This window comes from Onychostruthus taczanowskii, unplaced genomic scaffold (assembly GCF_017590055.1).
Source record: "Onychostruthus taczanowskii isolate IOZ18803 unplaced genomic scaffold, ASM1759005v1 scaffold144, whole genome shotgun sequence".
Classification (NCBI taxonomy): domain Eukaryota; kingdom Metazoa; phylum Chordata; class Aves; order Passeriformes; family Passeridae; genus Onychostruthus; species Onychostruthus taczanowskii.
The window spans coordinates 49,655-65,205 of NW_024498619.1; the positions used below are offsets into that span (position 1 = coordinate 49,655).

At 45.7% G+C, this 15,551-nt stretch overlaps 1 protein-coding gene across 4 annotated transcripts in view; it reads right to left on the reverse strand.

Annotated features, from left to right (window-relative positions):
- Nucleotides 1–507: 507 nt before the first annotated feature.
- Nucleotides 508–15,551, reverse strand: part of SERBP1 (SERPINE1 mRNA binding protein 1) — a 15,669-nt gene continuing 625 nt past the window's right edge. Inside the window, exons 2-10 of one of the 4 annotated variants that reach the window (XM_041398306.1) lie at nt 12,508–12,670; nt 11,287–11,424; nt 11,070–11,141; nt 10,425–10,499; nt 8,554–8,731; nt 5,194–5,241; nt 2,694–2,867; nt 1,770–1,808; nt 508–931 (exon numbers count right to left, since the gene is read on the reverse strand). In XM_041398306.1, coding sequence (XP_041254240.1) covers nt 875–931; nt 1,770–1,808; nt 2,694–2,867; nt 5,194–5,241; nt 8,554–8,731; nt 10,425–10,499; nt 11,070–11,141; nt 11,287–11,424; nt 12,508–12,670 — 944 coding nt within the window. In that variant the 3' untranslated portion in view covers nt 508–874. Of the gene's footprint in view, nt 932–1,769; nt 1,809–2,693; nt 2,868–5,193; nt 5,242–8,553; nt 8,732–10,424; nt 10,500–11,069; nt 11,166–11,286; nt 11,425–12,507; nt 12,671–15,551 lie in introns of all 4 variants that reach the window. The other 3 variants (XM_041398305.1, XM_041398308.1, XM_041398307.1) reach the window with 3 other exon arrangements.

Genomic DNA, 15,551 nt, shown 5'->3' on the forward strand with positions numbered 1-15,551 from the left:
TGTTGCCAAAAAAAGTATCTTGTTCTGTTGAAGGGAAGGAGGAGGAAATAAAGGTCCAGAGGGGGAGTGCAAGGTGGGATACAGGAATTTTAAAAACCTGGTTTTCAGACCAGTTACCCATTGCTGGATCCATACACAGCTATTGAATCATAAACCAATGTGCTTTGAATCTTGATTTCAAGTATCTGCTTTCAATTTTCTAGAAAGATTTTGTGTAAACAAACTACCCAACAGAGATGAAGAAATGACTGGTTTTCCATGTTGGAAGTGAAGCATTAAAACTTAAGTACTCCAGGAGTTCATTCCATACAGCACTAACAGTCTGCCAAATTAATATTCCACAGATTCCATGGGCTGAGAAAAATCTGCCAAAGAGGAATTAAGGAAACTGAAGTAGTGTGCAATACTTAAAACCTAATTTGGAGTTTGGGGGGGGGGGAAGGGGGAAAATCTAAAATCGTGACTTTAAATTAAAAAAAAAAAAAAGAACACAAATGAAGGGAAAGCTTTTAACTGGTACACACTGTTCACACCTATATTTCAAGTTTGGAAACGCATATTTTCAAGCAGCAATACAAAAAAGTATCCATGAAGAATGCATAATCTCTGAAAAAATTATGAAAACATCCCTGCTACCATTACATTTCTAAATACAAAACTTGACTACCATATTGTTGCTTCTGTGTAGCGAGAGAAGTTCATTTTCAAAACAGATAAAATTCAGTCTTTAGGTGTGAATGGTATGAATGACAGTCTTTTTTTTTGTTTTGTTTTGTTTTTTTTTTCAATTTCTTAGTTGTTTTAGGATCCTTAAGCATGCAAGCCTCGGAGAGGAAGGCCCGACCAGGGCAGGGTTGGCTTTATGACATCCAGTTTAGGACAGAGCTGGGAAAGCCTCTGGGTCATCCACGTCAGGAGCAGAAGCACTTGACTGAAAGACAAACATCAAAACATCACAGAGTTATTGCCTGGAGGCAGAGGTGGCAGCACCTTGGGGCTGGAGGAATCACTACAAAAACAACCCTTTTTTTATTTATTCCAAAGATTACAAAGCCTCTCACACTGGTTTTGTTTTTTTTTTAAATCTGGAAAGGAACTGTAGGCAAATTACTGCATCATTACTGCACAATTGTCTTTTTAAACAGATCTCAGAATGGTCTGGGGTGGAAGGCACCTCAAAGACCATGGAATTCCAACCTCCTGCCATGGGCTGATCCTTCCCTGAGGACCAATCCTTACTGAGGGACACAACTGAAATGTTACAGAAAAAGCCCTTTCTGGAGCACAAATTAAGTTTTTCATGTTTAGTTTTTCCCACTCAGAAACCAGACGTTGATTAAAGTGATTTTTGTGCCAAATTTTTAGCCCTAAAAATTCACGCATTAGCCAAGGATCTCCTCAGTAGTTCCCAACAGAGATTTTTGAAAGGCTCTACACCACATCTAAAAACCAGAGCAGAAATTAAGAATTTCATACTCTTCACTTGGTCTTTGGAGAAGAATGGGAGGAGCCAAGATAGTGGAACTTCATGGTATTAATTTATCAACAAATATATTTAAAATGAGAGTTGCATCAACACCTGTAGCTGCAGAGTCTCTGCCTTGCCTAAGACTCCACAGGCCACAAACCAGAATTAAAAAGTAACAGCAGGGCTTAAGCTACAGGCTCAGCACCTCCAGTTGCTCAGCACACAAGAGCAGGAACAGCCAGAAAAAGGAGGGAAGTTTTGGTCCCTGATCCCAGGGAATGCTCATGCAGAGCTCACCCACCTGGTTGGGCGTGTGGATCACATCAAACTCCTTGACCAACTGCAAGGAAACAAAAGCAACACAAAGTCAGGTGTGGGAAAGCTTGGAATTACTTCATGGCAGCATTCTTGAAGGGTATTAGTGAAACAACTCAGACCAAACCACCACTGCTTCATTTCAATCCCTTAAAATATTCTGATACTGTTGTCAGGAGAGAGCTTCCCAACTAAAGAACTAAAATTTGTGAAGTTTGTGCCTGCTAGAAGGGACAAAACCAAGCAAATCTGTGTGAAGAAAACCACAGCACACAGACTGAGCTCACAATCTGACTGATGCCTTTAAGGCAAGTACGTGATTCATAATAAATCAAATCTTAACTGTAGCTACACTGCAGTGCTTCAACTTCACATATTGTCTCCCAAACAATATTTTTTCAGGGTATTCCCCCGGTGCCTTAGCACCAAGGAAGGGAAAAACATTACTGGAGGTTAGAGAAAGACCAGTAAGAGCCTTATTTCCAGCTGGAAAATCTGAATTCCTCAGGTTCAAGATGTGACATGCAGCTGTACAACCAGTCCTTCACCCCCAGCAGGTGACAATGCACACAGAGTGTCCTGGCTGTGGCTGAAAATAACCAGCACTTGTGGTTCTGCTCTGGCAGCACCTCAGGCAGCTCGTGGTACATTCAGATCTGTCCACACTGGAAAGTCATTCTTCAGGTTTAGACACAAAGACACTTTTTAAAACCCACCCTCCCTTTTTGGTGACAGCACTGCTCAAACCTTCACCCTTCTGTCCTAACAGCCTGGTTTAAAGTCAGCTCCGCCCAGCAGGATTTTCACCTGGGTTTAAAACACGCCGCTTGCTGCCAGAGCATCCCCCCCAGGGAAAAGGAGGATGCCAAAGGATGGGAATGGGCGGGAAGCGAGAGGGGGTGGCGCTCACCTTGTCGGTCCTGCCCCCACGGCTGGCCCTGCCCCCGCGGCCCCGGCCCCCCCGGCCCCCTCTGCCGCCGCGCCCGGGGCGGCCCAGGTCTCCGAAGTTGATCTCCAGCTGGGATGTGATGTCGTTGGCGGGCTTGCGGAAGTGGTGATCCATGACCGAGTCCTCAGCGTGAGCCTGCAACCGGCAGTTCTCGTCAGCAAAATCCTCCCAGCACAGCCCCTGCCACGCAACCCGCCCTCCGCTCCTGGCTGTCCCTCGGGAAACCTGGAATTTCTTAGCAACCGAAGTATTTTGCCTTTCCAAGGTAATTTATGAGCTCACAAAATCACTGAGGTTGGAAAAGTCCTGCAGGATTGAGTCCAGCCTGGGCCCAATCCCCTCCTTGGCACCAGCCCGTGGCCAGTCCTTCCCTGGACACCCGCAGGGATGGGCACTCCAAACCTCTCTGGACAGCTCCTTCCAATGCCTGACCTCCCTTTCCAGGGGAAATCCTTCCCAAAATTCCATCAGAGCAACATGTCCTTAATCCCAGACCAGACTGACTGTTACCAAGCCAGTACAGATTCTCCTGCTGTAGCAATTCTCGTTTTGTGTCCTGGTTCCACCAATTCCTTCCATTCTTTTTCCACTCTTGGTCACCCAGGCTGATTTTGTTCCCTGAGGATTTACACTTTTTCTGTTTCAGCCCTTGACAAACACTGAGAATCCCTCACTGCTCTGCATTCCCTGCAACAGCACATGAGGCACAAAAAGCTCAAACACAAGGAGCTGGAGGAGCTAAAACACAACCAGTCTCACCAGTGACACTGGAAAATGTGGATCTCAGCACCTTTGCCATAATATTCCCTTACTGGTTTGTTCCCAGTGCACTTGGTGAAACCTGAACCTTGCAGGAGCAAGGGATGCTCCCAGGAGTTACCAACAGCAGCAGCCTTGGAAAATTTCAGTTACACTCTGAACCCCACCAGGTGTTTTTAAAGCAGATATTTCTCCTATTTTACACAAATATTTTTTTACCACGTGCAAGCCAGTTTTTGGCATCCAGGATAATACAAAGAATGCAAAAACCTGCCTATTACAGCTCAACCACGGTGTTTTGGAAACATGACAACATCCAACACTTTCCTTCCCTAGAACCCCCCAACTCCTGGCACAGCACCCATCAATTTCCTGTTTTCCTGCACAAATGCCACGTGCAGGTTCAAGCTTCCCAACTCCAACTGACTTTTCTGCGGTAGTTACACAACATTCGGACTTTCAAAGGCAACACATTGTGCAATTAAGCCCTGTGATCTTTAATTACCATTTGTGGAGCCTTCACAAGGCTGCCAAGGGATGGAGAGGGCTAGAGCCAAAGCTGCTGCCAGGGATTCCATGGGTCCTTCCCAATATCCCATCCATCCCTGCCATTCCCCTTTGTCCTCTCCCTCCATTCCCAGTTGGATTCAATATATCCCTTCCATGCTGCTTTATTTCCAACACATTCCACTGGGATGTATCCCACAGAACAGCTGGTTCCTACTTCACTCCTGATTTTATTTTTCCTTCCCTCGGAAATTTCTTTGCCAAACTTAGGAAGTTTGTCTCAACAAAAGAAAAGGATGCCACGCCTCAGCCTGACATGGCTCTACTCAAACCTAACACCAACACTCTATAAAATATCTCTTAGAGATGTCTTAAATTCCCTTCTTACTATTTCATTGTTTATCTGCAGTTTTTATCACTGCAGGCTACTGAGATTCTATCTCCAGCTACTGGTAGCCATCTGATAATTCCCTTTTCTGAGTGGTGGGATCAGTGGATTTGTGCAGTATTTCTGTGCACTTCCATCCCCTAAGCTGTTTTTATTTAAAAACAAATCACTGCAGTTGACCAAAAGTCACTGCATTTCCACAACCTGACTTTGGTATAACCGCTGAACCAACAAATTGCAAATTCCCTATGTAACCTGATGATTCCTTTATCCAAAGTAATTAAAGGTCATTTAAAACTCCAGCTAAAGACTTGGCACATTCTCCTCAGCCTCTTCCATCACTGGGTGATAAGTCAGACATGCTGAACAAGTTGCTTATCCTGAAAAATCCTGGGAAACATTAAATTTCTATGTATTGGTGACTCAACAGCTCTGATTTACTAAGTGATCACTTCTCAAAGGCAGTGCTGCACTTAAGGGTCTTGGGGAAGGCTGTCAAAAATTAAGAACAAACTACCAAGAGAGCCAAAGCAGACAGTGAGAGATGGAAAACCAGCAGCAACAAAAAAAATAGATACTCATGATAGAAGCTGTCATGATAAGGTTTGAAATCAGCAGGATGAGGAGCAAGGGGACTACAACCATGCTGGCTGCTGGACGGCGCACAGTGAGACAACAGGCATGGACAGAAAAGCTCCACGTTCAGTAAAATCCTCTCTTTTGGTGGGTTTTAATATCCAAACGTTCCCTGCTGAAGGGGCTGATGTTAACACCAGGTATCACCAGTGACAGAGAAAGGGTCAGTACCTCATTTGAATCCAGCAGACTCCCCTGCATTTCTGTCATCGCCTTTGTCTGCTGACAGTTGTGTGTCCACGCCAAAGTGACAAAAGGAACAAAGGGAGAAAACAAAAGGAAGAAATGAGACTCAACTACATACAGGAACAACAGGTAATCAGGTCACAGGAGCTGCTGGTACAGATGGCACTGAGCACATGGAGCAGCGCTGGGAGGAGGGAGCAGCTGTGCAAGCAGCCAGAGACAGCACAGGGTGGATGTGCCAAGTGTGGAGACAAGAGAAAGCTCAGATGGACACCCAAAACCAGCTCAGATGGACACCAAAACAAAGCTCAGAGGGATGGACACCAGAAAACAGCTCATGTGGACACCAAAACAAAGCTCAGAGGGATGGACACCAGAAAACAGCTCAGGTGGACACCAAAACAAAGCTCAGGTGGATGGACACCAGAAAACAGCTCAGGTGGACACCAAAACCAAGCTCAGACGGACATCACCCAAAAAGCTCAGGTGGATGGACACCAGAAAACAGCTCAGGTGGATGGACACCAAAACAAAGCTCAGATGGACATCACCCAAAAAGCTCAGGTGGATGGATGTGGATGCCCACAAAAAGCTCAGGTGGATGGACAGCAGAAAGTTGCCCAGGAGCTGCTGGAAGCCCTGGCAGAGACCACACATGCAGGCTGGTGTCCAGCACGGCCGCACGTCAGGCACGGAGATGGAAGAGCTGGGATGGTGGAATCACTGTTCATGGAAATCCTCCTGCAGAGCCTTCATTCAAGAGTCATTCCTCCCAGCTCTGAGGAGATGAATCATTCTTTTCCAAAATACATTTCCTAATCTCCCACTGCAACCTCCTCTAAGGAAGGGACTGGATTAGTGAGGAGATCTGAAGAGCCACAGCAGGGACAGGGATCTACTGGGTACCCGTTTTTCCAGGAGTCCTGGATTCTGAAGAAGACTCAAGGCACTAAAGCAGCTGCAGAGAAAAAGAGGAACTCTGTTCCACGGCATAACCCTGTGTCCTGGGAAGAGGCTCCTTGGAGCAGGGCTGCTGCTGGCCCTGGATGTCAGATTACAGCAGCAAGAGCTGAGACAGAACTGAGAGTCCATTCCCCCAGTACCTGCAGAGTAAAGGGGAACAGGAGGACAGACCTCAGGCAGGGCCGAGCATTTCAGCACTCAGCCAGGAGGACAAGCAGGAGGACAAGGGGGACAGCTCCTTCCCAAGGAAGAGCAGCATCAGACCCTCATTCTCCCTTTTCCCAGACTCCTGGGGCATTCTCCAAGGAGTTCCCAAGCTACAAGAATGCAGGTGCTCATCACAACACTTCACATTTCTGAGAGATCTATTGGGGCACACAGGGTTTTTCAGCCCTAAGAGTACAGAAGATTTGGGGCTAAAAACCACAATTTAACTTAAACCAAATCACTTCCACACATCATCTCCTTCTTAGCAATAAGAATCAGAGAAACCTTAATTTCTTGACTCCTAAGTACATCCAAGAGGACAAAGAGAGGAAACAGCAGGTGATTGGTGGTTTTTTAAAACATGTTGCCTTCTAAAGCTGCTCACAAAGGAGCTGCAGTGGAAGCTTTCCTAACGCCTGTATTATAAAGCTATTCTCCTATAATCCTGAGAGAAAATCCCCACACTGCTTCCCATGGGATCAGGGAACAATGAAGGAGGGAGATGGGGAGACACATCTGCTGGATGGACAATAAAGCAGGCTAAAAGCAGCTCAATTTGAAGGCAGATTTGTTAATGCCTCACTTTCATGCTTACGCAGCAAGAGGCTGTTACCTTCTTATGTGATGGTGCTAAAAATATCCAACTTGTTTATTTGAGAAGTTCACCTCTTAAACAGAACAATCTACTAATTATGTCGGGTCTTCCATGGCAGTAATTTGATTATTCACAGGTTTTGTTCAGATTTTTTGTTATTGTTTTTTGCTTGGTTGTTTGTTGGTTTTTTTTTCTTTTTTTTTTTTGAGTTAACTGATTCAGTTTTCAAAAGGAAAATACAGTCAGGATCTTTCTATCCTCTAAATCTCTCACAAACAGCATCACCTTTGCTATCATATATGCTCATACATTTTAAAAAGTGCCCTCAGATGAGCAAATGTCAAATAAATCTGATTCAGAGAGACTGAGGGAATTCAAAGAACTACAGGTTCAGTAAATCCTGGTAAAGTACATAAATACTTCTGCTTAATACATTCTTTCATCACACAGCAACATTAAATGCAGCTCAAATTCCCTGTTCTACCCAAGCCAGAGAAAGCAGCATCTGATGAACACTTCAGGGAACAGCTCAGAGGGGACACAGCCATGCAGTGACTTCAAGAACTGCCCTGCCCCACACAGCAAGGACAGGCTGGTCTGTCACCAAGTCATCCTCCCTTGCTGGGAGCTCAGTCACACAGAAATGGAACTTTCACTGCAGCACTGAGCAGTGCCCCCCACCCTGGATTACATCCCAGCTCCCAGGATAGAAACCAGCAAGGTGTGGAAGAGCAGGAATAGATTTTAGGAGAGCAAGCAGAGTATTACACACTATCCAGTCACTTCAGAGGACTCAGCACCATCAGTATACAAAGTTGCTGCCAGCAATCTCTTAAGTGAGCTACTTAACATATTACAGAGTAGCTAAAAACAAAGATTAGAACCAAAGATTAGCACAGCCCTGCATTACAAAACCAACTCTCAGCACTTCCCTCCCTGGTGCATCTCCCCTTGCCACTCTTGGAACAGAATAATGAACATTATGCAATGCCTGAAATGAGAAAACTACAAATTTAAAACAATTCTACAGCAGCTAAGCTGAGTGTCACTGGAGCACATAAATCATTCCAACTGCCTTCCCAAGAGCTTGTCTGTGTCACAGCACTAAGTGAGGAGACACCCACACCACGAATTTCAGATGCACACTTTGGGTTTAAGGTCTCTGAGGCATGACCAATCTTCCTTCAAGCTGACATCACTTAGCAAGCACCATGAACCCGTGTACTGCAGAACAGATGCTAAATAACACAAGCTGCCTTTTTTAGAAAGCAAACTTGACAACATTCCCCTAAAATTCTCACCAAGAGGCAATTCTTACAAAGCTGAGGGCACAGCTCAGCTCCTGAACCCAACCACAGTCAGAATGGCCACTTGTGCTCCTGCAGAAGTTCAATGCTGCTAAAAGAATGTTGCTCAAACGAACAAGAATGAAGTTCAAATTTAAAAAAATGCTGTTCCCACTTTCTGAACTTCCAACTACAGGTCAGCATCTCCCAGAATGGAGCTTCCACTCTAAAAAACGCTCACCAACAACAAAACCTTGACAAAGTGGACACTCCAAGCACGGAAAGGCACTTTACCTCCTCACTCTTTGACTTGTGGAGCACAAATCCCTTTTTCCACTGCCCATCAGCTCCCTCGTTCGGTTTGCGGATGTTGAACTCGACTTTTGCACGATCCTTGCTTTGAATGGCTTTCCACTCATCCAGGGTCATCTCCTTGGGGCCTTCTTCCTTGACTTCTTCAACCTCATTCTCTCTGTGGTCAATTCATGCAGATTATGGTCACAACTAAGGGTTTACACTCTGGATGCAATTCCAAAATCATTTGCTGACTGAATTTTGTCAAGGATTTAGCAGTTAAGAGGTGAAAATACGAACACTCACTTCCACCACAGGAAAATTCATCTCCTTTAGAGGGAGTGCCAAAAAAATTACACCCAGCCACCTCTGAGCACAGCAAAATGTTACAATTAAAACTGACCCATGCCATCAAATCTCCACATTACTGTCAATTTTATTTCCAAATCTGAAAGCCCAACTTCTGGCATGACTTGTTTGGAGCTCCTTCCACTCTTTCTGAAATACATCTCTCGTATCATTCAAGTCAAGGCAGTGAGAACTCGTTCTTCCCACAGCTTTCAAGCTTTTTAGTATTTTAAAAACCAGAATTTAAGCAGCTTTGGATAATTTGCTTCCTCTTTTGAATCAAAGACAAATATTCAAACAAGTTTTACTTCCAGCTAATTTGAAAAAGTAACATCACACACCTTATTTGTGAGATAGAGCACATGTACCTTGTGCCAAAGGCTATTTTTAAATAAAACACACAACCACGGTGCTCAGTAACAGATCATATTCCAGACACTGGAAGCCTCTGGTCATTGTTCAGTGTGTTCATGCAACTGAATTTCTGATTTATAGGAAACCAATGCTGTGTATGCAGCAAAAAGATCATGAAAGCCTCAATTTCAAAGGTTTTCATTTGGCAGCCATTAATTTTGAACCATAATGCAAAGGTTTTATGTCAAAATAACTGTATTTCAACTTTTTCTCACTGTGCAGGAGAGAATGATTTTTGACATGGGATGTAATCAGAAATTGTTTTGTTCAAGCCAAAGATTTTACTGCAGTGAAACATCCAACAGTTCTGCTGAAACACTGAGAGCAAAGATCCACAAAGAACCAAACAATTAAAAAGTTACCCATGTGGAGATGCTTTTTTATATAGAGAAACTTTTCAGTAAGGCAACGGAGCCATGGCAAACACATTAGGAATCATTAGGAACAAGAATTTCAAAATTCTGTTTGCCATTTTTTGAGTCATCTACAAAGCCTACTCCTTTAATGTTGTATTAAAATACAACATTAGTCACACTAGGCTACCATAAAAATTTGTACTGTATTTTTACATCAACTCAGTATCAGTAAGGCCCCCTCTGCTTCTCTGGTTACTCTTTCATTCATCCAGTGCCTGGTTCTTTCTGTAACAGTGTCCAAACTGTGGGAAGAGAGCCAGGTAACTTTGAAAACTGCCTGAGAATGAAAGATACAACCTTTCTCCTGCAGTTCAGTCACACAGTCTCCAAGGCTGTTCTGGAAAATTAAGTTTAAAAAGTTGCCTTCCACTGGCACTTCTGCTCGGTGCTTTCTACCTAGTCTGAGCACAGACGCTTTTGGGTTTGGAATCTGAAGTTGCAATCCCAAGACACAAAGTGTATTTGAAATTATTATTAATAAATAAATCTGAAGGAGCCTGCAGGACACTGTGGAATGGTTTAAAGACAACAATTTCCAGACACAAAGTTTTTAAGGAGACTCATTCAGCAGCACCGTGGATGATGTACTGATAATGTGAGTTTGGCCAAACAGAAGTGGGAATAGCAGAGGTTGAAGGGAATACAGCAGCACCTCTGAAGCAGCCCAGGAGCACGGGGAGGGGTGGTACTCACTTGTTTTCAGAATCAGCAGGCGGATGCTCCTCTCCCTCTGGCGTTTCCTCGGTTACAGCTGACTGATCCAATTCACTGCAATTACATAACGTTGGGAGTTGGGCCTTTTTTACAACTTCATCCCTCTTTAAAGCTATGTAAGATTAACAATCGAGATCTGCGGTGGATTTACTGTTTCAGTAAGGATTCGTGCTCTCTGTGCCTTTTAAACTCCATGCTTTTCACTTCACTAATGGTTTTCCCCAATGCTTCCTACTACCCCTCCTGAAAGGCTCCCACTGTCCCAACGCAAAATGGATTTGGGCATTAAAAACAGATTTCAGTGGGACAGCTGAATTTTTGTAATACAAATGCATGCTTATCCTCGTCAAAATTTACTAAAAGTAGAACAGTTTCATTTTAACCAAGAATTGTTACCAAACCAGCACAAGACCTCCCTCCCAAACTTCCCCAGAACCCTGGTTGAACAGTGAAGCTATTCTTATGCTACAAGAAATCGCTGGGGTTTTAAACTCTGCAGAAGCGTGGCAAAAACCATGGAGATCAAAGGCAAAAAAGGCAGCTAAATCTGGGTGTTCTGCAAGCCTTAATTAGGGCTGATTAACATAGTGCTAATGGTTTTCTGAGCAGCGACAGGATACTAACGTTAGCTCGTCTTTGACGGTTCCCCAGTTGTGCGAGCCGCTGCCGCCGCGCTTGTCCTCGTGCTTTAGGCCGCTGAAATGTGAATGTGAAACAGAACTAACAAAACTGAGTTAACATTATAGTGTCCAGAGAAATTCAAAAGATCAATTTGAAACGGGGGGTGGGGGGCAGAGCAGTAGAGGAGAGCCACAAGGGACAGGAAAAGGTGAAGACTCACGATCTATCGCTGCCGCTGTGTCTGTCAAATTCCCGCTTGCCGCGAGAGTCAAAGCCGTCTCCTCGGCCCATCCCGCGCCCGCGGCCGCGGCCCCGGCCCAGGCCGCCACGTCCACGCATGGGTCGCTCCAGGATGGGTCTGCCGTGGAACAGCCGCACGTCAGCCACAAATGCTGTGTGTTTTTGGGGACCCGCCCCAAAAACACACAGCGTTTCCTGCTCTTGTCCTCCCTGAGGGATTTTATTCACTTGGTTTTGCTTTGGGAATTGCTGTTTGTAAGCTGGGTCAAGTGATTCGCCTTCAAAAATGTACAGCGTGTTTCATGGCTCTTGTCCTCTCTGAGAACTTTATTTACTTGTTTTTCCTTTGGTAATTAGTTTGTAGCTGGGTTCAGGCTCTAATTCCAAAAAAGACACTCCCCCATCCCTGGAAGTGTGCCAGGCCAGGTTGGAAGGGCTTGGAGTAACCTGGGACAGTGGAAGGTGTCTCTGCCCGTGGTAAGGGCTGGAACCAGATCACCTTTAAGGTCCCTTCCAACCCAAACCATCCTGTGGTTCCATGATTTTAGAATCTGGAAACAGATACTCAGGGTTGTTGCTTGTTTGTGTCTTCTGGCATTAATTCCTTTACACAATTAACTGATGCTAAAACTTCAACTAAACTCACTTTTATCCAACCTACTTTTAAGAAGGATTTTAACTTTGGCAGTTAAAACATTAATATTTGAACATTACTCAAATTTTGTCTGCCTCACAATACTCAAGACAGTTTAAATTTCACATAGATCTAAGATGGCTCCACCACTTCCAGGCCTGAAGCCATTCCAGCGAGGGTGCAAACACCTACATGGACAAACTTTTGCTGGCTTTAAGTCAGCTGTGCAAATTAAAGCCACAGCTGTAACAGCAAACAAATCTCATCCTGCAGGAAACAGCTATGCTTGGCTTCCCTTCCTGAGCCATCTGCCATGGATATAGAGAAATATGGTGGCATCTTGATTTAAACCACCATTCAGTTACACCTATGAACCTGTTCATGCACATCGCTCCCAGCCTGTAACTTAAGCTCGCAAACAAAACCACGGAAAAGAGAATTGTTGTCGTCCGCACGGCAGGAATTCCATCTTGATTCAATCAGCTTTTTTACCTGAGCGGCAGAAGGCAGGACAGCCCTGCCTGACAAAGCTAGGAAAGCTGTTTCTCAGCAAGACAGAACTCTTACTTATCCACAGAGAACTCTCCTCCCTCGCCCTTCTCCTCGGCGGGCTTCTCGAAGCGGCGCTCGCGGGGAGGTCGTCGCTCGGGTCTCCTGTCGATGGGTTTGCCTTCGCCCTGCTGCTGCTGCTGCTGCTGCTGATCAGGCCTCCTGCCAATCCTCCTTATCCCTGCAACATCAGGCCAGGCACATCAACGGAATGTGGAGTGCTCCGGGACAGATACCAGCCCCCAAACAAGCGGGAAGAGACGTTTTATTGCTGCACAAACTGAGCACCCCCACTTCCACCTGACTCTTCTCAGTCCCTTTTTTACCCAGGATTTCAAATTGGGTTTGACTGAAAACTCAGGTGATTCCTAATGAAACTATAGGGTCAACTTTCAAACAAAGATCAAGGTAAGCAGGATTTTATTACTATTTTTTTTCACTGAAAGGTGCTTTTCAGGTCAAACAAGTGGGTTTCATTTGAAAAACACCCAAAAGAAGTGAGCATCACCTCACTGCCCCTAAGACAGTCAATCCTGTGCTGTTCTAACAGCTGGACCTTGTGATCTTGGAGGTGTTTTCCACCCTAAATGATCCTGTGATTCTGTTCTTGGAAACTCTTGTGGGCAGCAGTGCCACCACCTGTACTGGACAGGTGTCACCTGCAGGTACTGGTCAGTGACTAGCTGGGGTCCTCATCCACAGGGATCCCCCCAGTCCAACATTCCCTGACAAAGATTCTCCTCTGGTGCACTTCTTAAAACAGCTTAGGAGTGCACAGTGCCACCGAGCTGCCCAGCGCTCTTCCTCCCTGCCTAGGCCTCCTAAAAGGGTTTTTATTGCAAATAAAAAACCTCCCGTGGGCATTCTCTTCCCTACCAAGCCCTCTCAAAGATCTAACACAGTTTTCTTTTCCACTCATGTGAAAGGCCTTGTTTACTCTTCTTTAAAAGATGAGGACAAACACTTTTCTTATACCATTTTCTTGCCAAAACACTGGCTCCAAAATTAACGAACCAGCTTTTAAAGTCAAAGCTGATTTTAAATTATTTTTTTAAGAACTGAGTTCCTGCCTAGCAAGCAATGTCAAATTTGGGTGGGGCTACAGAAGTTGCAGTTGTAATGATATCCAAGCCAACACACCCAGATGAACAATGTCTCCCTCACCTTCCAAGCTGTGTTTAACATGAAGTTTGCATGGCACACAGAGCTCCCCAAGCATTCCCGACTCCCTGAGGAAACAAGGGGTTAAACCAGCAGCCTGCACTGGGAGAAGGACTCTCCAGTGGGAGCAGGAGAAGCAGGGAGAGGAGCAGGCATGCTGCAGAACTGGAATGGAACAGCCACGGCTTTTGAATTTCGAGTTCAACGCCCTGCACTCAGAAAAAACCCGGTTCCTGCTGAAGCCTAACCCAAAATACGAGTTATTTCTCAGCATCACCAAGCTTTGAACTGCTAATTCAGCAGGCAAATCACTTGCAGCCTTACGGAGTAGTGGAATAGCTTAAAATACATTCACACAGGAAACAAACCCTGGCATCGAGCACCTTTATGATGCCAGAACTGCAAACACAGCCACGCACAAAAATAGACATTTTCAAACTGGGAATTGACTTTGTTTACCACACTGCTACAACAGCAGCCCAGACTTTCTCTGTTTCACTACCATACCAAACCACGAAAATAGTTATTTTTCGCACTGCTCTTGAAAACAAGATGTGAAAATCGGAAGGTGAAGAGGGGCTGCCCAAAGCCCTGCTGTGGTGCCAAAGGCTCTGCCATGTCCCGGGCTACCTCGTGGGGCAATCCTGCACCTCCTAAGGCTTCCAGAGGACACCGGTCTGGCCAGCTGGGACTGCCGGCAAACCACTGCACCCCTCAGACAGAAAACACTCCTGGCCTTAATGAGCACCAGGTCCACAAGCTAAGAGCACTTCTAACATCGTTCCTAAATTTGTCTTCTCTCAAGGTGCTTTCGAATAACATTTATAACACCCACTTTCCAAAACAAATAACATACTAAAATTATTTCTTTCTTCAGCAGCATAAACCAGTGGAGAATCAGAACCACTTTGTAACATAAATGAGGAAGCACTAAGATGCTCTCACGTAGCACCGTGCTCTGTGAAAAGCTTGTTAAAATTGCAGTTAACCTGTTATTCCCTTGCTCCCACGTCACCTGCTGTGACCACACTGATGGGTTTTTTTTTCCCAAGGATTCCTTTGAACCCGAGCTGTGACCCACCTGCCGAGCGCTGAAGTTTGGGCGCGGTGGAGCTGCTGCCCGCACGGGACGCCATGTGCCCACATCCCTCCCTGTCCATGTGGGGCCCCGGCCTCCTAATTCCCAAAGCGTGCTCTTCAGTCTCTTTATACTTTCTTTTTTTTGTTTTCTTTTCCGAAGTTTTTCATGGAAGATGTCGTAAAAATTTAGAGAAACTAAGAATTCATGTAAGTGATTATTTAAATATAGATGAAAACAAGAGGATGGCTATCAATGCTGTTCCCCTAGAAAATGACCCAAAGAGATCTTGGAAAGCCCAGGAACTTCCAGATATCCTGTCAAATCCATCGGAGCCCCTGAAACACGAGTCAAGTTCAAGACACAAGGCTGGACGGGGCTCGGAGCAACCTGGCCTAGTGGGAGGTGTCCCTGCCCATGGCAGGGGGTGAACAAGAAGAGCCTTTCCAACCGGAACCATTCTAGGATTCCATGCGCCGGTTTAGATGGGACATTGGGCAGGAATTGTTCCGAGGGTGAGTGGGAAGGCCGTGGCACAGGGTGTCCAGAGCAGCTGTGGCTGCCCCTGGATCCCCGGCAGTATCCAAGGCCAGGCTGGACGGGGCTGGGAGCAGCCTGGGCCAGCGGAAGGTGCCGTGTGGCAGGGATGGAACCGGGATGGCCCCTTTCAGACCCCTTCCAACACGAGCCCCTCCACGATCCTCTTCACCGCCGGCATTTCCCATCCCCTCTCCCTCCCGCCGGCACCGAGGCAGCTCCGGCCGCCCCGCACGCCCGACTCCATTTTGCGCGGGCCGAGCCGCGGGGCACGTGGGGCCGGCCG